We start from the raw sequence: 25,894 nt of genomic DNA on the forward strand, positions 1-25,894 counted from the left end.
AATTCTCTTCTTTTCTGCTATTTCTCTACCTGCCAAAATTCTACCTAGCCTTCAAATTACTCCCTCTGCTTAAAACTGGAATTAATCTCTCTCCACTCTGGTATTAACATACTCTGTTTATATGTACCAACTGCTGCATTTGCCACATTCTTCCTTATGTGTAAATAAATATGTGTATGTCTCCCCCACAAAGCTAGAGGCTTTGTGAAGGTAGCCCCCATGTAAACACAGTAAACACAGTGTCTGGTACAAGATGGTCCTTAGATTGTTTGGACAAATTTTGAATTTGTCCGAAATCAGTTAGACATTCTCAACTGTGTTACTTAAGGAGCCAAAAGGGATGAAGATCGTATTTTAAAGAGAAAGAAAAACTATACCAAAAATACTGAGGGTATTTGTGAAAATTATTTTTGTGGAACCTCAAAACTGTTTTGAACTTAAGGTACTAAACAAAATGTTTTAACTGTTAATTGCTAAATGAGAACCAGAAAGACAATGCAAAGCCTTTGAAAATGTTTAAAATTTTTACTTGTATATGCCAATTCATCTCTACTCTCTTAAATTCTACGCCAGCCAGTAAACCACTCTGTTTCTATCTTATCATCATTTTCGTCCAATAGAAACACTGCTGGGAAGTGCAACTCAAAACCACAGTGAGAAACCACTTCACACCCATGAGGATGACTATAATCAAAAAAGACAGAGAATAAATATTGGTGAGGATGTAGAAAAACTTGAACCTTCTCACACTGCTGGTAAGAATGTAAAATGGGATACCCACTCTGGAAAACAGTCTGGCAGTTCCTCAAATGGTTAAACAGAGCTGTCACATGACCCAGCAATTCCACTGCTAGGTACATCCCCAAGAGAACTGAAAATATATGTCCACACAAAAACTTACACACAAATATTCACAGCAGCATTATCGATAATAGCCAAAAAGTAGAAACAACCCAAATATCCATCAATTGATGAAACAGATAAAATGTGTTACATCCATACAATGGATTATTACTCAGCAATAAAAAGAAATGGAGAAATGAAACATGCTATGACATGGATGAATCTTGAAAACATTATGCTAAGTGAAAGAAGTCAGTCACAAAAGACCATATATTGTATGATTCTATGTATATGCAATGTCCAAAATAGGCAAATCTATAGAGACAAAGTAAATTAGTGGTTGCCTAAGGCGAGGGTTGCCTAAGGGGAGATTGAAGAATAACGGCCAAGCAGTACAGGGTTTCTTTGGGGGGTAATGAAAATGTTGTAAAATTGATGGTGATGGATGCACAATTCTGTGAATATATTAAGAGCCACTGAATTGTACACTTCAAATAGATGAATTGTATGGTATGTGAATCATATCTCAATAAAACCATTAAAAAATGCTAGGACTCCAGCCAGTTACAACAATTAGCAAGCCTAAAGCAAAGACAGAGATTACTTATTAGGAGGTAAAACAGTATAGACTAAAAAGTATTCTGCATGTCTATCTTGACCAAAAGTTGACTGGAAAAGTTCAATATTTGCTGAATTTTCACAATCAGGGGCAATTCTACTGTATATCAAACTCGAAAACGTGCACGTTCTTTTTCAAATGCATTGGGAAAATGTATCTGACATCAACTCAGTTGTACAATCAAGAAACCTGGAATGGAGGTCATCCCTGACTTCCTCTCTCATATCCAATCCAGCGTCAGGACCTACCAATTTTACCTTCTCCTCCATTGCCACTGCCGAAACACTAGTCCATGACATCACCATGCTTTCCTTCTTAGATTACTGTAACAGCCTGAATTGCTCTCCTGGGCCCATTCTAACAGCTCCTCCATTCTCCGTGCAACAGTGAAGTGATTTTTAAGCAAATCTGATCATGTGCATCCCCTGCTTAAAATTGCTTCCCACTGCTCTTAGGATAAACTCTAAAATTCTAAAATCCTTGACGTGGTCTCTGAGGCCGCTACTCTCCTTCTCATACTGACTGCCACCTCATTGGCTTTCTTTGGGTTCCTCCACCTCCCATGCTCCTTTCCATTTGGGTTTTCTGGCACAAAGGTCCTTGCTCTCCAGGAATTTTTCATTCTCATAGCGGGGGGGAGTTTTGGGGGGGGCAGATTGGAGGAGGAGACGAAGGAAGAAGATAAATAAGAATTTGGGGCGATAACGACTACTACCATGAAAAATAATAGAGTAATGGTGGTTGTTGGGAAGCAGATATAACTGGTGTTACTCCCTCAGGGAAGTCTTCCTTCAACCCTCAGATTAGGATCAGCATCCTGTTATATGCTCTCCTGACAACAGGATTTCCCCTTTGCAGTACTTATCACAGTTGTAAATAAACAACTTGGACTGTCTTATTCGCCATTCTGTCCAAAATACCTACCACAGTGTCTGACACATAGCAGACTGTTAATAAACACACTTTAAAGGAATGCCTTGGGTTCTCCAGTTTCACAAACTGAATCATAAAACCACAGAACATGTGACGTAATCAGTCAATCTAGCCAACGCTGCCAGAACCAAAACCAAGAGTTACCAAGAAAAACGAGAGGTTATCTGTCGCACCCCTGCTCCACAAGCTTCAGCAATACCCTGTCTGCCACCTTTGGTCTACTGTCGCCTATGTTATAGCCCCCGCAATGTTTCATAATACACACACTTAAACAACATTTGGCTTCCATCTTCCCTACCTAATTATATGTAAAAATAAAACATCATTTATATTATCACAATCATTTCCATGGCAAATATGAAAATGTCAGAGCCCTAATTCAAGGACTACAACCAGAGGTAGCAGCTTTGCAGGGGATTTTCTCAAAGGCAGATGTTAGCTACTCAAGTTTCAATTATAGGACTTGTTTCCAAGCAAGTCTATTCTTTCCTGACTTCAATTTCCTCCTTTAAAAATGACATTTCGTAGACTCTCAAATTTCCCTTTTCCTTTTGATTACTTATAACATCCTTTAGTAACATGAAATCAAACCCCTTTTTTCTCCATTATAAAAACAATTTCTACTACCAAACTACTTTTGCAAAGATCTGGTGCTCAAGACGTGTATTATTTATAATGGGGAATTAAAAAAAAAAAAACAACTGGTATTCACAAGCTCTGTGGTATGACCACTGTAAAGACAAAACTGGGAGCTAATTAAGCTCAGTAATTCCCATTAAATGGAGAAAAACAAGTAATATTAAGATTTGGCCCTTGCGTACTTGGTCAAATGCCTATGAACCACAGTGCTTAGGGAAAGTTCTAGCCCAGTATTGTTGCAAACATCTCTTTTATTCCAAATATGTCCTCCACCCCCACCTCACCCCACCAGAGTGGTCTGATCCTTCCTTTGAAACTTAATCCTTCATAAAAGAAAAGAGACCAGTAGTTTAACTAAAAAGCCTCTCTGCTGTTTAAAAAAAAGACACAAATTTTCCCCAAAGTGTCCGTCCCCTGGACAAGTGCCACCCTCAGTCATGCACAGCTGGTGTTTGCTCACTAAAATACTCCGTTCGTAAATAAGCCCCCCTCTCCTATTATCACTGGCATTTATTAATTTTCAAATTCTCTACCATGATACAATTTCTATGCTATGCAGCTTTTGGAAATAACCATTCTATTCAGTACCCAATTCATCCTGACACAATTTTTTTTACTTCCTCAGAGAAATCCTAAGAAAATGAAGCTTACCACTATTTTAAGCCAAAGAAAGTATGGGAATTGGCTAATAAAATAACATGTAGACAACTGCTTAAAACCAATGTGCTATACCAATTAGAACATGTAAAACCAATGTCAATTTTTAAAACTCTCTATAGGTTTAGCAGCTTAGATAAGTCTTAAAATACATTCATTCCATTATCACAACCTTAAAACATACTACTTGTTAGAAAACAATTTTCCCAAATCTACTCTTACTGCCCAGGTGATCTTATTCAGTTTCATAGCCTTAAATACCATCTGTCAGCTTCTCCTCTGAAATCTGTATTTCTCAGTGTATCATCTCAGATGTCTACAAAGCATTTTAAATTTAACATATATAGAAAGAACTGATTTTAACTCCCAATCTCTCCTTCAGAAGTATTCTCCAACTCAGGAAATATCGCTACCATTCACACAATTGGTAAATCAAAACCAAGGAACCTAAAAAGAAATAAAATTCTGGAACTTCCCTGGCGGTCCAGTGGTTAAGACTCCGAGCTTCCACTGCAGGTGGCACGGGTTCAATTTCTGGTCAGGGAACTAAGATCCCGGAAACCACTCAGTGTGGCCAAAACAAACAAACACAAAACCATAACAAAGGCTTCTATATTAAAAAAGAAAATTCTGATACGTGCTATAACATGGATAAATCTTAAAAACATTATGCTAAGGGAAATAAGCCACACACAAAAGGACAAATATTGTAGGAGTCTACCTATATGAGATACCTAGAACAGCCAAATTCATAGAGAACAAAAGTAGAATGGTAGTTGCCATGGGCTGGAAATGGGGGTGGGGTGGGGGGGAGTCATTGTTTAATGGATACAGAGTTTCAGTTTGGGATGATGCAGTAATTCTGGGGATGGGTTTGGAACCTAAATATTTATGTCACTACCTCCACCACCAAGGTAGATGCCAGTCCAAGTTATCATCTTTAGCCTGAACTCCTGCATTAGCTACTAGCAAGTCTCCCTGCTTCCATCCTTATTCACCTACAGTCTATCCTCCACAATGCAGCCACATCATTCTAAAAAGTAAATAAGATCATGTCACTGCCCTGGTTTAAAAATCCACATTATACTCAGAAAAAAATCCAAATTTCTACCATGGCTTATAAGGCTGCATGACATGCCCCTGCCTACCTTTCTCCTGGTCCACTCTAGTCACACTGACCTTCCTGCTATGCTTTAAACAATCCAAGTTGAGTCCACCTTAGGGCTTTTGCTCTTCCCCTGGCCCAGTTTCTCAATTCTTTAAGTTCTCTGCTCTAACATCTTCAGAGAGCTCCTTCCTGACAATCCTACCTAACACAGCACCTTCCATCACTCCCTATTTCCTTACACTGCTTTATAATCTTTCATAACTCTTACTACTACCTAAAAGTATGCGTTTATTATATCACTTCCACCAGACTGTAAACTCCTTAAGAACAGAAACTTGGACTTTTTTACCATTATATCTCCAGGACCCAGAAAAGTACCTAGTACATGATAAGTACTTAGAAAATACTTGAACAAATGCATGAAAGTATCTCTACCTGTAGAAGCACTGAGTATTATACCCCTCGTTTTCTATTTTTTTTTAAATATTTATTTATTTGGCTGCACTGGGCCTTAGTTGTGGCACACAGGGTCTTCACTGCCATGTGCAGGATCTTCGCTGTGGCATGTGGGATCTACTTCCCCGACCAAAGATCAAACCCAGGCCCCCTGCATTGGGAGCTCGCAGTCCTAGCCAATGGACCACCAGGGAAGTCCCTACCCCTCATTTTCTCATACGGATAGACTTTATTGGACATTAAAGGAAATTATGTTATTTGAAAAAAGCAAGAGGCGCCTCAACTATCCAAGTTCCCATTTTACCTTTTCAATCAGAGTCAGACCTTGAAAATGGAACAAACCCTTGAAAATGGAACAATACAGTCAGTGTGGCTCACAACACAAACCTCCTCTATCAATGTGAATTTCACCTCACTTTCTAAAATTAACTAAAAAAAAATTTTTTTTGAAGGATCTTCTATCAGCTTCAGGTAAATCCGCAGCTACTTTCTGCTCAGATCTTCCCCCTTGTTCACCAGTCCCCCACAGAGGAAACAGGAGACACTGGCAAAGCTCAGACTTCTAAAGATTATCATAAATATAAAGCCCTCCCTAACTTTAGCTACAGACTGGTCATTTCACAAGATGTATTAGATGTCTATAATATCTGAATACTTAATTACTTTAATTGCTCACAGATGCTTTTAACTTTTATGTCTCTGACACCATAACTGAAACCACATTTCACTTGGCAATGATATGATATAATAATGCCCATACAAGTCCCTCTCCATCACTAAGCAGATAAATGGAAATTTAGCATTTGTTATTCTATTGCATATATAAGCATAAAGGCCAAAAGACAGAAATCAAAAGCCGATGGAATTATGCCCACCAAAATGAGAATTTTCATTAATGTTTCTTGGCCAGAATTCTCTTCAGCTGCACAGAGTGTTTTAAATAGCCTAATAGAAATAGGATACAGATACCCTAATTCTCCGTTTAGTAAACTGTATTTTTAATCATTTTTAAAGAAAATACATATGTGGAGAATAGGATTACATTTGTTGGTCATCTTTTATTTAAGCCACCTCAAATAGCCCAAAGGATAGGACTAGATAGAGCTTTGGTCAGTTTCCATGGTGACTGGCAAAGAACCCCATGACACTCCGAGATAACATTCCAGCACAAATTTGAGAGCAAGGCTGTTCCACGGTTTGGAGAAACCTTATGTGTCTTAGTCTATTCAGGGCAAACCTAAACAGAGAGCAACCCTATCTCCATGCAGAGCATCTAGACTGCTTTCCAAGACTACCTGAGTGCTTTCCTACCTTAATTTAAGAATGTTACATTGTTTAAGAGCCACAGGCAGTAAACCAACTTGTCATTTATTGCTCTTACAAAATCCCAGCTTGTTATCTGTCCTGACGGTAATAAAATCATCTTTTAAAGGAATAGTAGGATAGAGTTCTTCCTTCCAGCTCAGCTGAAAAACAGGCAGTTGTACTTTATCACTCATTCAAGTAGAACATGCTGCCTGCTCTCTTTAAGCGGCCATTTCAGACTTTAATAGGAGTACAAAGGAGACTTATGTCCTTCTGGAAGACAAGATGAGAGAGGAGACGTTCTGAAGATGCTTCTTAAGAATAACAGCTAAAGAACTATTTAAAACAGCAATCCATTTTCTGTAAAATTGGTTGATGTGGTTAATTTGGCAAGGCATTTGAGAGATGAAGGAGGCAGCAAGAACACAGTGAGAGGTTCAAGCTTATAATTATTTTGTCTTCTTACACCAACAACAAATAAAGACTCTTTAAAAGCTGTTTCCCTTTCATCTGAACGCTCATTGACCCATTTCTGCACAGCAGTGCTGACCCCAGCCCTTTCACACAGTGCAACTGCCAAAAGGGAACCATCACATGTTCCTGACCAAAAAGAAAAAGGCTGGAACAAAATCTTAATGTGAAATATTTCAAGGCCAAAACTAAAGCTTTAAAACGCCGCAGCTGAAAACAATACTGTTCTGATTTCAACTTTATTCTCATAGCTTTTAATCTTATCAAAGCTTCTTTTAAATCTAATCCTTGCTTACTTCCATAAATTTTCTGGCACACAATAATAATATTTCAAGGATACGTTTTTTTTGGTTTTGTTGTATATGTTTTAACTGAAATAAAATGTTGAAAACAAAAATGTTGACACAGAATGTAAACTCCCTCACTTCAAAGCTTATCTAAGCATAAATCTCCCAAGGCAAAAATGACTCCTTGGTAATTTTATAGGCATTTTAGAAAGCCCAGTAACTCTTTCAAACCTTTAGAGAATTCCACCAAAGTGTAATTTGTTTTCAGTCGCCTAGCAAGCATTTACTGAGTACATAATGATAGGCCAGGCAATAGTGGCAGATGATTTAAGACATAGTCCCTGACCTTGTGGAAGCTATGGTCTGGCAGGAGATAAACATATGAACCAATGAGGAAGACATCACCTGAAGCCACTAAGAAGGCTTCAGACGGGACGTGATTACCAACATGAGACCTGAAGAATGAAAGGAACTGGGCAAAAAAAACAAGGAAGACAGTTAATGCAAAGGAGCAGCTGAAGCAAAGTCAACTGCAGAGTGGAAATTTAGGTAGACCCAATCTTTAAGAACTAAATTAAGCAATTTGGACATAGACCTGTATGCAACAAGAACTATCCTACAATCAATGTAAGGAATCATTATTTAATTCAAGGTGGGAGAGATTATATAGACCAACTAAGAGGTTACAGAAAACTCCTAAGTGAAAGGTAGTAAAATTCTTATTTACTGCTATTCTATTACTACGACTAATTCTAGGTTCATGATAATGGAGAAAAGGAGACATTTCTCAAATTTAAAAAGGCCAGCACTTAGTAACTGATATATAAAAGTGGAGTGGAATTGCAGAAATGAAAGACAAGGATAATATCAAGGTTTCTAAGTAGAACACCAACATATCTGGTATGATGTTTTTGTTTTGTTTTTTATAATTTTTAATTTTTTTTTTTAATTTTAATTTTGGCTGCGTTGGGTCTTTTGTTGCTGCGCGCGGGCTTCCTCTAGTTGCCACTAGCGGGAACTACTCTTCATTGCGATGCTCTGGCTTCTCATTGTAGTGGCTTCTCTTGTTGAGAAGCTAGGGCTCCAGGTGCACGGGCTTCGGTAGTTGTGGCTCGCGGGCTCTAGAGCACAGGCTCAGTAGTTGTGGTGCATGGGCTTAGTTGCTCTGCAGCATGTGGGATCTTCCCGGACCAGGAATCAAACCCATGTCCCCTGCACTGGCAGGTGGATTCTTAACCACTGCACCACCAGGGAAGTCCCTGGTATGATGTTTTTAAAATACAGCCACATACTTACTAATACCCTTCTCATTATGAAGTGAGGTCTATGTCTCCTCTCCCGTGAATCTGGGAAGGCACATGAGTACGTCAATCCAGAACCTAGCCTGACTACCAAGGCTAGGTCACAGAAGGCCGTACAGCTTCCACTTTATTCACTGGGACACTAACTCTCGAAGCTCTGAGCTACCATGAAGGAAGTCCAACTGCACTGGGGTGAGGGATGCTGTGAAGAAGCCCCTGCAGTATGGAGAGGCCATGTAAAGGCTCTCCAATCAACAATCCCAGCTAAGCTCAGCCTTCAAATCATCCCAGTCCAAGTGCCAAGCATGTCATTGAAGAGCCCCAGACAATTCCAGTCCCTAGTCATTTGACTCTTTCCTGGAGAAGCCCCAACATCACCGAACAAAGACAAGCCATCCTGGCTGTGCTCTGTCCAGATTCTCGTCCCACAGAATCTGCGAGCAGAATAAAATGGTTGTTACTTTATATAAATTTAGGGTAGTTTGTTACACACCAATAGATAACTGAAATGGGTAATGGTAACATGTAAGTGAATTATCAAAGAATACAGGAACAGGAGGTTTAGGAGAGGAAGAAAATTATGGTGGTTCTATTTCGATGATTTAAGTCTGACATATCTGTAGAACACCAAATGGAGATGTTGAGCAAACTACTGAAAATAAGGGTCTGGATTTTTAAAAAGAGATAAGTGATGAAGAAGCAGTGTATGAAGACAAAGGGAAGACATATAAGTATGAGGGAGAAAAAATTTAAAGTACAGGAATGGAACAATATGAAAAGTTTAGAGGAAACTGAAAGGGTCAGAGAAAGAGAGAAGAATCAAGACAGAACAATGTAAAAGCCAAAGATTCTCTAAGATGTCAGCCCCTGTGATCAGCAGGATCCAATGTGGCAGGAAATCAAGTAGAATCAAGCAATTTGGACGGAGAATATACATTTGGCAGATAGTTGGTACCTACAAGAGGGAATTCAACAGCATGGTAACAAGAAGTCAAATTACAGAAGTTGAAAAATAAATGAGAACTGGGTAAACTGACACAGCCAGGGGAGACTATTCTCTCAAGTATGGCTGTAATGGGGAAGTCAGGTGGCAACTTGAGGGGACCCAGCGGCCAAAGAAGATCTGCTGATTCATTCACTCACCTGACAAATACACATTTATATTTTTCAGAGTATATGAGTAAGATGCGTGGATCTCTAGACCAAGGCGAAGGAATTAGTAAAGATAAACTGAAGATAACCAAAAGGAATAAACGAGTCAAATCCTAGAAAAGGTAGGAAATGAAGGATCAAAAGTCTAGGTAGAAGTATCAGGTCTAGGACTTCCTAGATGGTGCAGTGGTTAAGAATCCACCTGCCCATGCAGGGGACATGGGTTCAATCCCTGCTCCAGGAAGATCCCACGTACTATGGAGCAACTAAGCCCCTGTGCCACTATTGAGCCTGTGCTCTAGAGCCCGCGAACCATGAGCCACAACTACTGAGCCCATATGCCGCAACTACTGAAGCCGCATGCCGAACACCACAATGGAGAGTCGCCCCCACTCGCCGCAACTAGAGAAAGCCCGTGTGCAGTGATGAAGACTCAACGCAGTCAATAAATAAATAAATAAAATACATTTTTAAAAAAGTTAAAGAAGTATCAGGTCTGAAATCTCTTTCTCTGAGGCAGGAGGGGAAGAAGGTCATGATGACCATAGAAAGATACATTTGATAGAGGGAGAGAATAGTAAATAAATTACCAATGGAAAGTCCATTTTTCAGGTTGAATAGGAGGCAAGACCATGTGCTGCTAGTGAAGAAACTGGAATGTGATAGCTTGAAAATGGGAAAGATTTGGAAGAGCATCTGTGGTAAATGAGAAGAGAAGTAGACTGCAGACAAGTCAAGACTCATCTAGCCATACAGAGATCCTGGCTGCAACTGAAATGACAATCTCCCAAACAGTCACTCAGGCTAAATTAACTAAGATGAGGACAGGGGCAGGGCTTTTTCAGCTCTGTATCCCCACGTTAGGCAGAGCACCTAGGAGATGACAGGACCTCAGCAAATGTTTGATGAATGAATAAATAAACAAACCTATATCAGGAATGAGATAAAAGTACTTCACTGGAAATCTATTCATTCTTTTCATTGATTATATACTGATAAATCCCCCATTAATGTATGTATGAACATATGTAGCTATCAAAGTTATCATATATTTGCAAGAAAAGTCATTATAAATTTATTTGTAACTCTTATAAATAAATCCACTTCTTATTCTACAAGAAATTCTTAGTTTTAATAAAGATTTTTGCTCTAGTTACAAATATGTCTTCTGAGTCGCTCTCCTCGCTAAATGTCAAAATTTGTGAATTCAAATTCAGTTATAAAACACACTTCTTACCAAGAATTACTTTTGAATTGAAGAACAAAAAGGAGCAAAAATAATGATTTTGCAATTGTTCCTTCTGGATCTCTTGCCCTAGTTTCCCCTCCAGCTTTAAAATAGCTACACTTTAAGCACTAACGGTGGGCTTCCTAGGTGGCACAGTGGTTAAGAATCCGCCTGCTAATGCAGAGGTCATGGGTTCGATCCCAGCTCCAGGAAGATCCCACATGCCGCGGAGCAACTAAGCCCGTGTGCCAAAATAAATAAATAAATAAATAAACACTAACGGTGTACCCTTCCTCCAAAATGGCTAACCATAATAACAAAATTGTTTTTCATAAGAAATGTATATGTTGTATATACTATCACACTATGATAAAAACATTAAGCACAGGTTGCTGTAATATAGTGTAATTCCTTTACTGGCAATAAAGAAAAGATGAGCCCCAATCTTACAAACTTGAACTAAGTAGTATACAACTGGATTTCCAACTAATTGTAAGAAACAGTTTCATCCATATTTAATCCAAATTCACATCATAACTAATATTCCGGATTATAATAATGTGTCCGGGCTGGCATGTGGAGTACTGGAACTGCTTAATAAGAGGAGCTCTTATTGGCATTTACTACATGCCAGACACTGTGCTAAGTGCTTTACATGCATTATCTCCTTTAATACTCACAGCCGGAAGAGGTAGGTACAGGCAAAAGTTATATGGTTTGCAAGAGGCAGAGTCAGAATGAAGCCCAGGTCTGTTTGACATCAAAAAGCTAGAATATTAACTGTTATGCACATAACTATTAATGAAGAAAGTCACAGTGTTTTAAGTGGCAGTACATAACATACTCTGTTCCCAAGATCACTGAACTTTTCAAAAACCAAAACCTAAATCTTGAACTAAAACTTCCCAGTTTTTCCTAACATGATCACAGAACTTCAAAGGCTTAAGATAATCTTAATTATGTTCAAAGAGCCACTCATAACAATTTGTGGAAAAGAGCAGTATATCTGAAAAGAATAAGTGTAAAGACACTATGTGATCGTGGGGGAAAAAATAAGTATTTTGAGATAAACGTCAATGGAAAAAAAATAACCAAAGAAACATAAACTCTTTGAAGATAATACTGCTTCCTTTCCCATGTTTCAGTCCAATTAAAATTCTACTTAATGATTCGTTCTAGCAATGGAAAATAAGTAAAAACGTCAAATAAGTTTTTATTAAAATAGTCAAGTAAGTAAAATGCATATCAATTTTTGAGATATTACTTGCAAAAAGATTTTATTTAGCTACAATACTAAAAAGTGATTTAGAACTTACTACATATCAGCCATTGTGCTAAGCACCTCACATTATCCCACTGAGATTTTAATTTCATTTGCTCAGGGGAAAAAAAAGACATAATGAACAAAAGATAGATAGCTTATCCAACACTTAGAATCTACAACAAATATGCACTATATAAGTATATATATATTCATAACCACTCTTCACTTAACATGTTCCACTATCATTACCAACATTTACCAAGAACCTACTATATACCATCACTGGACTAGGCACTGAGGATAAAAAAAGGGAACAAGACCAACAGCACTGCCCCCAAAAGGTTCATAGCCTAGCACAGGAGTTAAACAAATAAACAAACCTTTAAAATAATATGGGAAGTACTAGTCCTTTCCTCAAAGCATCATGGCAGAGAAAATGGAGAGCAGGAATCACCTCATGGAAGATCCACAGTAAGGGTCTGAATAAGACAGTGGCATCAAGGAATGAAATGAGAAGACACATTCTAGAAAGCAGCAGGAACAGGTGACTGATTTGGAGGTGGGAGGGAACTGCATGACCCTCATGGGACAAAGACAGGTATAGGAAAGAAGAGCTTGGTTTTACACATGCTGAGTCCGAATGTCTGTAAAGCCTTCAGGTGGACATCTACAGCAGGCGAGACAGCCAGGTCTGGCATCCAAGAGATGCATTTGGAATCCAGGGCACATGGGTGGTAACGGGGGCATTGGGAAAAGATGAGATTACTAGATAGAGTATAAAATGAGAAGAGGGCCAAGTAGAATCATGGAGCACACTACCTTTTAAGAAGCAGGAAAAGAACAGTGTGCAGGCCACTAAGCCACAATAAGCCCTCAAAACACAAAGCAAAACAAAACTTTGCACTTACATGCCATGAAACCCATCTATGCACTTGATTCATCTATGTAGCAAGCATTTGTTATCTATTCCTAAGTCATAAAGCATTGTGCTGGCTGCTAAGGATAGCCAAGAATGAAGACGACACAGTTCTGAATCATAAGAATCTAGCTAACACAGGAGCAGTATAACAAGTAGGTTAAGAGCACAGGATCTAGGCTGGCATTCAAACCCGGCTCTGCCATGTATTTCCTGGGTGAGCTTGGGCAAAATATTTAGCCTCCAGGTGCCTCTGCTTCTTATCTACAACAGGGATCACCGTAGGATCTATGAAGAATAAATGAATTAAGAACCATGTCATGAGGAACAGTGCTTGACATATAATAAATTGTTCAACAAATGTTAGTTTTATTACTTGCTATTAGAAAAATTAACAGAATGGCTACAAAGGTACATAATAATAGTACCAATATGTAGTGATACTGGATTTCACAAGATGGAAATAAGTCCCTCATTGGGAGGGAATTCAGGGAGCACTTCACTAAGCTGCCCCTCAGGGCAAGGCTAGCTCATACAGTGCCTCAGTGTGAATTAGAACGCAGTCTGCGGGTGCACATGAAGAGGAAGGTGGCCTGGATTTCTGTCACCACTCAACTCCCTCGACAAGTACCCTTGGGCAGGATACAATCAGCACAGCCACATACGGCAGCCTAGAGGACAGGACATACAAAGCTGAAGAAAATATAGAGAACACTTCAGTAGAAACGTAGAAGAAAGGCTGTAAGCTATCAAGAACATAATATATCCAAGCCCATACTGGCAACAGCAAGTAACCCAGACTTGCTAGAGCACAGGGACCATTTAGAAGAGCTGAAGATAAACCCAGAAAGGTGGATGGAAGCCAGATCAGAGAGGACCTTGAATCCCAGCAAAGGCATTCAGCAGTGACTTTGAGCCAGGGAGAAATGGGGTTCCAATGGTGCTTAAGTAAGAGTAACCTGGCATTATGTACTGAATGGATCTGCGCTTAGGCAGGTAACAGGTCACTGCGGTGCTCAGCTAGTCTCTGAGCCCCTCAAGGGGGCTTATTCATTTCTACATCTTATTTCCATACCCTCCAAAGTAGCAGAGTGCTTGGGAAAGAGTAGGTACTCAATAACTGTCTGAGGAATAAATGAATGAATGAGCCAAAAAAGAAGTAACGTGAGCCTTAATTAGAGTGGGAACAGTGAAAACAGAAAGATACATATTGGAAAAATACTGCAGACAAAAAAAGGATATTTGCTGGCTGATGAAATGTGACAAGGATAGCGCAGAATCAATAAAGACTGTAAAACTGATAAATACTAAGTGCACTGCATTACAGGTTTCTGTGAGAGGCAAATATAATTACGTTCACAAAAATACTCTATGAAAAAAGACTGCTTTTCTCTGGAATAAAAGCTAGTCATCTTAGAAACACTACTATATCTGACCCTGAACATAGCTCATCATTTTAAGACATTTATCTTCCTCCGTCTTCACTAGATTATAAAACCTTTAAGAGTACACTGTGTCTGATGGCCAACAAACACATGAAAAGATGCTCAACATCACTAATCATCAGAGAAATGCAAGTCAAAGCCACAATGAGGTATCACTTCACACCGATCAGAATGGCCATCATCACAAAATCTGGAAACAACAAATGTTGGAGAGGGTGTGGAGAAAAGGGAACTCTCCTGCACTGTTGGTGGGAATGTAAGTTGGTACAGCCACTATGGAAAACAATTTGGAGGTTCCTTACAAAACTACAAATAGAACTTCCATATGATCCAGTAATCCCACTCCTGGGCATATACCCAAAGAAAACCATAATCCCAAAAGAAACTTGTACCATAATGTTTATTGCAGCACTATTTACAATAGCCAGGACATGGAAACAACCGAAATGCCCATCAACAAATGAATGGATATAGAAGATGTGGCATATATACACAATGGAATATTACTCAGCTATAAAAAGGGATGAGATGGAGTTATATGTAATGAGGTGGATAGAACTACAATCTGTCATACAGAGTGAAGTAAGTCAGAAAGAGAAGGACAAATATTGTATGCTAACTCACATATACGGAATCTAAAAATGGTACTGATGAACTCAGTGACAAGAACAAGGATGCAGATACAGAGAATGGACTGGAGAACTCGAGGTATGGGAGGGGCCGGGGGGTGAAGGGGAAACTGAGACGAAGCGAGAGAGTAGCACAGACATATATATACTACCAACTGTAAAATAGATAGTCAGTGGGAAGTTGTTGTATAACAAAGGGAGTCCAACTCGAGGATGGAAGATGCCTTAGAGGACTGGGGCGGGGAGGGTGGGGGGGACTCAAGGTGGGGGGAGTCAAGGAAGGGAGGGAATACGGGGATATGTGTATAAAAACAGATGATTGAACTTGGTGTAACCCCCAAAAAATAAAAAAAATTAAAAAATTAAAAAATTAAAAAATAAAAAATAAAAAAATAAAAAAAAAAGAGTACACTGTGTCTACTCTGTTATAAAGCACAATAAAACCTTATTAAGTGTTGCTTTAATTTACACTTTCTCACTCACAGGAGAAACTATTATTGAACCTAATTCAGCTATACACCACCAAAATACACACAGACACACACACACAAATATATACACTTATATACACACACACAAAACACTGTTTTGTGAACGTAGTCTTAGTAGACATGTTTACTTTTCTTTATATACCCAGGGTGTCTGGCAATGAGTGTCAGAGGTGCTCAATAAATGTCTGTTGAACTAAAATGAACTGAAGTAAATTGACCTAGGAATCTCACAGAGCTTATCAATGGTTTCTGGTGACCTTTCCCTTTCCCTCTCCAGCTTCAGTGCTCTTCTCACTGTTTATTAAATTTATACTGTAGAAGAATGAGATCCATAATAAAGGTGGTTAAGAAGACAGAAAAAAGAAAAACTAAAACACATGATTGTCAATATGTATGATCAGCGGTGTGCAGGGAATGTTTAACAACCGCCCAGGGTGAGGTGCGGAGTCTAATTTTCAGTATTTGCCAATTTCCATGGTTTAAATATTCCCACCTTGGCCTATTTCAAGCTAACAACATGATATCAACTGGTTTGCAAAATTCTTGAAAATTTAACAATCAGTTCTCACAACAAGCTCCAGCATGCCACGGGGATATATTTAGATGCGTGGCACACATGACATGATCCCAAATTCTGCTCTGCAACACGACCTTCTACAAACCCAAAGGAAAGTACAAAAGGCAAGGAAAAGGCACTGAAAATTCACACCCTGTTCCTAGAAGGCCTTTACCTCCAGCTACAAAGTAGTCTTCTTTGAACTGGCATATGATCCAGCCCAGAAATTCCTTTTGCTTTTGATCGTGCACCCCAATCAGTAAAAAAAGTTTATGTTTACAACCTCAACATATGTTAATATATTTGTTGATATTTTTTATTAGAGCTACCATAGTAATTTAGTATAAATTATAAAGTATATACAAAAAAACATAAATTTTAAGATAAAGATTAATACAAGTAAAAAAGAAAAATTTCCCTTTCACATTCCAATGGACTATCTTGCATAGCCACTGGGGTTTACAACAACCCAGTTTAGAGATTATTGAGGCCAATACTAAAAGTAAAATGAATGTCCATCAACAAATGAATGGATAAAGAAGATGTAGTACATATATACAATGGAATATTATTCAGCCATAAAAAAGGAACAAAATTGGGACATTTATAAAGACATGGATGGACCTAGAGACTATCATACAGAGTGAAGTGAGTCAGAAAGAGAAAAACAAATATCGTATATTAACACATATGTGAGGAATCTAGAAAAATGGTACAGATCAACCAGTTTGCAAGGCAGAAATAGAGACACAGATGTAGCGAACAAACATATGGACACCAAGTGGGGAAAGTGAGGGTGGGGAGGGTTGGGGGTGGGATGAATTGGGAGATTGGGATTGCCATACATTACTAATAAGAAAAAAAAAACCAAATTGTACACTCTAGATATATGCAGTTTATTGTATGTTAAAAAAAAAAAATAAGTATACCCCCAAATATTACATGGGACATACTTATATTGAATACCTGCACTAAAAAATGATTCTTTGCTTAGGTGAAATTCAATTAAAAAAAACTGTACACTTTAAATACATGCAGTTTATTGTATGTCAATTATATCTCAATAAAAGTTCTTAAAAAAAAAAAGACTGGGACCTCATAAAGACACTCAGAAATAAAAATTAATTTGGGAAAAAAAAAGTAAAATGAATAATTTCCCAAACCTGTTTCCCCTAGACCAACAAATTAATCTTATTAGATCTTCCCATTCCAATGCTGAAAAAGGGCAAGCACCAACCGAAGGAGGATAAGAGAAAAGAGATGGCAAGGTCTTGGGCAAAGTTGGCCTAAGGGTAAGCGGGTCAGAGACCCCTCTTGTAACACAAGCTCCCTGAAATTAAGACTCTGTGGGAATGAATCGATAGATCAGCTCCAAAGACACCACCCTAACTGGAGGTTTTAAGCCCATTAAACAACATACCCTAGTACCATGACCCAATAAATGTCCTTGGACGTAAGCCATCTATATCAGCCCAGACGATGAGCAGGGCTTGGAGGACCTTGAGTTTTCCCTGAAGACCAAACATGTCCTCTAAATAAGTGTAATATTAATAAATCTTAAGTTGGGAAATACAGATTATAAGACTATGCCAAACACATATAAATCATATATTTACATGTGATCCATCTTCTTTTCTACACGCAGGCAGTCCTCCAGCGGATCACAGTTTAAGCCAAACATGCTGCTCCCAAATCAAAAACACTGTTAATCAAGCATACAAGCTGTATAAAAGTGATCTTTCTTGAGTATATATAAAGTAATTAAAGAGGACAAGACAGTAGCCAATTGTAAAACACTGTATTATGTCAGATTACCTTTGATTTCTACAACATGCTGCTCAAATTTCCTGGCTTTCTTCTTTTTAATTTCTATACTAACTTTGCTACAAAATATCAAGAAATGAAAAAAAAAAACAAAAAACCTTCATCCGGATAACAGAATACTTAAGCCCTTCCTAAAGATGTTACAAACATGTTTACAAACACTAAAATGCTTTCTGAAAAAGTGGCCCAGGGAAAAACACTGCTTTTCCTTTCTTGTTGCCAATTTCCCTGTCACACATCTAAAGCATTAAAGATGAAGCTGCCTATCCCTGCTCCCTGAAAGGGAAAAAAAAAACAAAACCAAACAGAAAAAAAGAAATATTTGAGCTACCATCTCATCAAAACTAGCAACATCTAACATGAAGGAATCAACCCTTTTTAACTATTCTTTTCATCCTCTGATCACATTACATGGTTACTTCACATTGTCTTAAGACTCAAAGTTTTGGCTGAAATAACAATCAAATTAAAAGATCCCCAAACCTATGAATTTATTTATCTTCCCACCCATTGAGTTCCCTGTTTCCTCCCTTCTTTAAGGAAGATGGGATCCCTTCTCCAAGGTAACTAAGTGCTCTAATAAAAATTATTTTTTAAAAAAAATATTACTGGCAGATTTTACACTTATCCAAACTCATAGAATGTACAACATCAAGAGTACACAGTAATGTGAACTGTGGACTCTGGGTGATGATGCATCAATGCAGGTTCATAGGTCATAACAAATGCTCCACTCAGATGGGGCTGTGAATGATGGTGGTGGCAGGGGGATGCATGGGGGATGGGGGACAGAGGGTAAAGGGGAAATCTCTGTACTTGCCACTCAATATTCCTATGAACCTAAAACTGCTCTAAAAAATAAAGTCTATTTAAAAAAAAAAAAAAAGTATTGCTGGCGGGACTTCCCTGGCGGTCCAGTGATTAGGACTCTGCACTTCCACTCCAGGGGGCAAGGGTTCGATCCCTGGTCAGGGAACTAAGATCTCGTATGCCACAGGGAGCGACCAAAAAAACAGTATTACTGGCTTTTATTTCAATAAGGTTGCCTAACCATATATGAATATCTCTCTTCCTTTTGAAACAAGAGAAAAATAGCTTAAAACTAAATTAAAAACATAATCACACTAGAAAACAAAAAAGGGTGCCATTACCAATTTAGAGTTTTACAAAACTCTAGATCTATGGTTCTCAAACTTTAGCATGCATCAAAATCACCTAGAGGGCTGATTAAAACACAGACTGTAGGACTCCACCTTCAGGGTTTCTGATTCAGTAGGTCTGGGGCTCAAGATTTTGTATGTTTAACAAGTTCCCAGGTGATGCTGATTCTACTGGTCTGAGGACCACATTATAAGAACCACCACACTAAGTAAATAGAGATCATTAAAAGGAATATTTTTTATTAATTCTAATTAGCATCCTCAGAGAGACTCAAACGAATGGTGCAACCATTTTTTTTTTAAGTGGATAGGAATAGCAATTGGAAAATAAGAAAACAGTTCTGGAAACCTGGAAAAAATATAATTTCCAAATTAAAAATAAAAATCAGAAGAGCTAAATAACAACTACAACCCAACATAGCAGTGTGGAAAACAATCTAAGGCATCTTCCAAAACACAGAGCAAAAGACAAAGAGATGGAAAATATGAAAGAAAAATTAACAAGCCTAAAGGGTCAGTCTCCACCTAACAGGTTTCTGGAGAAAGAACAAACACATCACAAAAAGTAATCAATGAAGAAAAGGACTCAAGCCTTGTACTGCTTGGCCAATTTCCAAACAGGTAAAAATATGTAAACCCAACAACCAAACATATATTTGTGACATTTCTAAACCTAAAAGACATAAAGAAAATTCTTAAAAGCTCTAAAGGGAAAAACACAGGTTATTACAAAGCAATATGAATCAGGCTAGCATCAGACAACTCATTAGCATGCTAGAAAAAAATGGAATATTGTTTTCAAGGTGCAGAGAGGAAATTATTGTGAACCTGGAATTCTACATCTAGTCAAACTATCATATATGAAGGCAAAAATAAAGACATCTTCAGAAATTTAAGAAGAAAAAATTGACTTCCTGTATCAGTTTCCTACTTCTACTATAAGAAATTATCACGGAAGTTCAAAATGGGTTTCACTGAGCTAGAATTAAGGTGCTGACAAGATTACATACCTTTTGGAGGCTCTAAGGAAAAAACCATTTCCTTGCCTTTCTAGCTTGTAGAGGCTCCCTAAATTCCTTGACTAGTGGTCCCCCCATTTTCATCATCACTATTAAATGTAACCAGTATTTATTGCAGAGTTTTGAGTTCCTTAAAGACATGCAAATAACTAGAGGTATACTATATAGCTCCTGACAGAGTAAATGAAAAACATCAGTATGCTCTTAATCATTGCCTTAAAAAAATTTTAATAAATTAGCATTTCTATTAATAAACACCTACCGAATCATTCGCTGATAAAGCAAGTGCAAGGTTCACTGTAAGAAACAAAGAAGTAATTAAATTTAGTAACTTTCCTTCTACTGAAATCCATATTGCCTTTTAATATTTTCAATCTAATAACCAAAGCAAATAAGGTTTTAATATATCTCCATTATAAAAAAACAAGGACATGGAGAGACAGCAGAAAGTAAAAAAGACAAAAACAAAAGCAACATTTCAACATAAGCAATAGATGCCTGCCCCCAGATTAACATTTTAAATAATCCATTTATCATCTGTTACAACTGTGTTTAAATAATCCACTAAGTTTTTTTTAATGATGTTAATGGTGTGTATCATTCAATTATTTTCAAAAACATATTTTGCAGAAAATTACCTACTTTTTAATAAATCAAAGTGGATATGATCCTACTGCTTTTTAAAAATAAATGCCAGTAATGCAGAAATTTCAAATATCTAACTCACAAATACCACGTTAATGAAAGTTTGGACCTTTCAGTGAGCAGAGAGAAGAGAAGGTAAAAGGTAGGCAGTGAAACATTTTCCCAAAAGTGCCTATTGCTAGTGAATCCCAAAGACATAAAAGGGGAAAGCAGTAGTCCCCAAAATCGCCTTTAGCCCAGCAAGAGGGACATGCTACATCTGAGATGAAAAAGAGGTCCAAAAGTAAACACATTCCCAAAAGTGTTAAATAAATAGACCCTCCTACTGTGGGATCACAATTCCTTACAAAATATCATTTCCTTTAAAGTATTTAAGAGCATAAACTTTCAAAGCAGACCTGGTTCAAACCCGTTTTACCACTCTGTTTTGTAATCTTGAGTAGAATATTTTACCCCTAAGTCTGTTCCCTCCTCTGTAAAATGAGGTCCTATCTCATAACTGTTGTGAGAATTAAATCAAATGCTATATGTAAAGTACTTAGCCTAGGGCATGGCACTTGACAAATTAGTTTTCATAAATTTATAAAATAATTCTGAATTTCAGGTACATCATAGGTTAAACATAATCCAACTTTTAGGCAGAAATTTTCAGAAAGTAGTTCATTTTAATGTGAGGGTCTTTCTGCATTTACACAATAGAATCAGAGAGCACATCTGTATTAATCAAATGTCATCATTCTAATCCAAAATATTGCCAGCATACATATTTAAATGGGAAGTATTTCGAGACAGTTTGGAATAGGAATAAATACATATATATATAAGTGGAAAGAAATATAATACCAACAGAATTACACAGAAATTATCTACTTCCAAGGCTTATGTATGCAGACAGAGCTGTTACGAAACAGTATAGGCCAATTACTTGGAACAGGTGGTATGATGCTAACAAAGAAAAAAAGTAAGGAAGGAATGCTTACTGAAGCACTTATGCATCAAACACTGTACATTTTCTCATATATTTTCCTACCTAAATGCTATCACATTCTATGGTAACAGACAATCTTACAACCAAAAACAATTAACAATTTGTTTTGAACAAGTGCTAGCCTACAGACCCAACAAATTATATTGCACAAAACCTAAAGAACTTATGGCTTCCATCTTTAACTAGTCCAAGTAAACAGAGAGCTTGCAAAAGGATTCACACAACTGAGAACAGGTAAATGTACTCTGAATTTTCAAAACACAAGTAGAGGTGAATTCTAGAACCGAAAACTAAGAGCTTCCAAATTTTAAAAACAAAATATCAAATAGATGGATTGTAGGTCCTTAGGAAAGAAAGCAAAAGTATGTAGGATATAGCATAAATTCATTAAGAACAATCACTAATTATTGTTAACAATAAAATAGTATCTATCAAATAGTATATTGGGGTCTATCATAACTACAATACTTAGTAAATCTTAATTTCTTCAAAACATCTGAAAAACTCTTCCACAATTACCTTCAGGTCAAAATGGGGAAAAAATTGAGCTAATAACACTATATAGTTGGAGTTGTAGCTGGTTGTACAACTATAAAACTGCTGCATCTAGGAATTACCAAATATGGCTTTAAGTCAAGACACAAGATCTCTAGTGAAAGTCATAGAATTTTGTACCTGGCCCTTTTTATTTCAAAATGCCATTGGTTTCAATGGAACTAAGGAATTTTAAGCTACATATATGCCCCAACTTTAGCTTAATATCTGAGAAAGGAAAAAATTTAGAGATCTTAGGGGGGAGAGGTAAGATGGAGTGGGGAATTAAGAGGTACAAACTATTATGTATAAAATAAATAAGCTACAAGGATACATTGTACAACACAGGAAATATATCCAATATCTTATAATAACTATAAATGGAATACAACCTTTAAAAATTGTGAACTATGTTGTACACCTGAAACATATAATGTTGTATATCGGCTACATTTCAATAAAAAAAAACAACACAGAAAATTTGAGTCAAAAGCTAAAAAAAAAAAATACATAAATACATAAAAGATCTTAACAGTGCAGAACTATGCCAAAATTAACAAAATAAAATATAATAAGGATAGTTATTTTTTTAATCAACTGCAAAAATAGATAGGTTGGATAAGACCTGAATTAAACCATTCCTATTAAAATGATTGAAAATTTTAAGTGAGGCAACAATAAGACTTGAGAGCTTTATAACTAAATTAATAATACAAGTTGCCTCTGTTGAGTTGAATTGGAGGAGAGTTACCTTTTCACATTATTATACTGAAATTTTTTTTAGAAATAAAAAGTTTCTTTTGAAAAAAAATCTGGGAATATCCAATCATTAGTCTTGGATAGTAACTCTTCTATTTCTGGTGGTACTTCTTTTATGGGTTCTGAAAGCAGCATTTCAGTCACAATGAAATCCATAATCAATTTAAAAAAGCCACCAAAAAAAATTCTCTGCTCAAGTATATTAATATATATGGAAAGATTAAAAGATATTTTAAATAATTAAAACATTTTGAAATATTAGATCTATGTCGACTTCATAAATACTGAAAATTATCTTATGGTTAGATTAAAATAGGTCACAATAATGTAAACAATCTCACTGCAACTACTTAGCCACACATACACTGAAAAAGACTAGAAAAGAACATCAAAGAACAGATATACCAACATAGTATGAAACTTACTAAATGTTTTAATAATAACAGCAACCAAATATTGAGCATTTACGATATATGAGACAGTGGGCTCAGTGGTTTGCTTGTTTAATTTGCATAACCATCCTACAAAAATGACTATCATCATTGCCATTTTACAGTTAAGTAAAATTGAAGATGTGATGGGCAACTTGAACGTCTTTTCCTCAGTTAAGGAGTCAAAGACCTGGCTACGTATCTAGTTTGGTTTAATTCCAAAATCTAAGCTCCCAATCACTACCAACTCCTACTAAGGAAACAGCTATTAGGAACTTAACAAATACTTTTTTAAGAACAAAATTATAACTTTAATATTATGCACTTGCCAGCTAGCATAAAGTCCTACTCCAGATGAGAATTAATATCCTATAATACCTGCTGTAGTAGACTTTCCAACTCCACCCTTTCCAGAAGCCACAACTATAACTTGTTTAACACCTTCTATTGGTTTCTGCTTTGGAAGTCCTCGAGACATGATTTGTGTTCTTCTTTGTTTTAGGGTCTCACTTTCAGCGCCAGAGAACTTAAGAAGAAAAAAAAAAACAGTTTTAAAATAAGCCGTCTCCATTATCACTCAGTACAAGTAAAAACGATTCGGTATTTGCGGTTAACAGGGCTTTCTTTTCTACTCTAATTCTGCTCATCTCCACCACTTAGGCCTTTAGTGTCATTTACCTACTGCTACCGATCACAATTCCAGAGACACACTGTTTAAGTTGAAATTTATTTGCCAGGATACGCAGACCTTAAAAATGGAAAGTAACTAAGCTGCCTCTTTACGGAGTTAAATCCTCCAGGTGTTTTCCTTCTCTCTAACCTATTTTCTAAATAAACCAACACTAAGAAAGCAAGTGCAAGTCACACATCCATGTTCTAACATCTATTTCACGCCCCTCTAAGCCTCGGCCTGGTCCCACTGGGGGCCTGCCTGGAAAGTGGGGAGGTCCAGACAACTGGGGTCTCACTGAGCCGCCAAGTGCGCGGGGGCCCACTAGGCACTGAAGCGGGTCCTTGGCAAGAGGCAACTGCAGCGCACCTGCAGCCCTGGAGCCCCAGCATCTCCGACCCGCCCGCCTCCACCTTCCCCGCAGCACCACGGACCTGGCGCCCGCAAACCAACACTCGGCTTCCCCCAAGCGGGACACAGGCCCCGCTGTAGCCCCAAAGCGACGGCCCCCCCAAAAGCAGCAAACGCTGCCAAGGCCCCATGGCGCGGAACGCTGCCTTGAGCCCAACCCGGAAACCGTCGCGGCTGGCGCGGGGTGATGACATCACATGGCAACGCTCGGCTTCCTCTCCCTAGCGACTAGCCTCCTTTGAGTTTCTTCAGCCCAGGAACACAACTTGCTGTCGTGGTCTCGTCTGTAGCCAGGTACAAAAATTTTACAGCGTTTCACCAAATGTTTGTGAAGCATTTTCAAGTACCTCCTCTAATTTGTCCCTCACAGAAGTTCTGCTGTATGTAGGTAGGAGACTAGGATCCTCTTTTCATAGGTAAGAAAACTGAGACTTAGAAAGTTGAGTTGAGAAGTAGGAAATGGTGGAAGTTAAAAATGACTCTAGGTGTTCTCACAGCGCAGAGTATAGTCCCTTAAACACTGCCACTGGTAAGGATTTTATCTTTTTTTTTCTTTCCCCTGAGTGATCTACAATGACAGTCTGCTTTGTGTTGATATGTACTGCTGGGTTGCTGATAATTCTCTGAAAGAGAAGTCGAGGTGCTTTGCTAGGCTCGAAAAAGTTTAGCGAAATCAGAAAGCAGGTCTAATGAAGCAAATTTCACTCAAGAAGCAACTTAAGTGAGACAAAGCTTGAGGGAGGAGATGGAATTCATCCTGGTAAAAGGAAGGACATATCCCTACATTCAAAGCAGAAGAGGGTGAAGGAAATCCCTTTAGGAGAGAAAGCAAAAAAGCTGATAGAGGAACCCAGACCCAGCAAAAGGATCATTTAGGGTGTAGAGTGGTTTACCCTTATGTATTCTCCATGATATTTTCTAAGGTTGATTTTCATTTCTTTTATTTGCTTCTTATCTGTAGAGACTTTGTTGTATAATTATTTTATTCTGCTCTAACCTGATCTTTAATTTCCTCAGTTTTAATACAAGCATAACATATCAACCTCAAAGAATTATTGTAAGAATTAAATGAGATATTACCAGCAAAGTACATTCAATTGAGTAAGTGTTGAAAAAAATTTTCAATTCCTTGCTTTTTCTCCCGCAGTCTCAC

The 25,894-nt window shown here is 37.7% G+C and overlaps 1 protein-coding gene across 6 annotated transcripts in view; it reads right to left on the reverse strand.

Annotated features, from left to right (window-relative positions):
* NUBPL (NUBP iron-sulfur cluster assembly factor, mitochondrial) overlaps nt 1-24,892 on the reverse strand; it is a 218,560-nt gene extending 193,668 nt beyond the window's left edge. For 5 of the 6 annotated variants that reach the window (XR_009051431.1, XR_009051432.1, XM_057723127.1 and 2 more), the window contains exons 1-3: nt 24,765-24,892; nt 24,039-24,186; nt 20,566-20,600 (exon numbers count right to left, since the gene is read on the reverse strand). Coding sequence is in view for 3 of the 6 variants with exons in the window: in XM_057723127.1 (XP_057579110.1) it covers nt 20,566-20,600; nt 24,039-24,186; nt 24,765-24,872 (291 nt within the window). In the remaining 3 variants the exon portion in view is untranslated. The remainder of the gene's footprint in view (nt 1-20,565; nt 20,601-24,038; nt 24,187-24,764) is intronic. The other variant, XR_009051433.1, reaches the window with a different exon arrangement.
* Nucleotides 24,893-25,894: the final 1,002 nt, after the last annotated feature.

Source organism: Hippopotamus amphibius, chromosome 2, assembly GCF_030028045.1.
Source record: "Hippopotamus amphibius kiboko isolate mHipAmp2 chromosome 2, mHipAmp2.hap2, whole genome shotgun sequence".
Classification (NCBI taxonomy): domain Eukaryota; kingdom Metazoa; phylum Chordata; class Mammalia; order Artiodactyla; family Hippopotamidae; genus Hippopotamus; species Hippopotamus amphibius.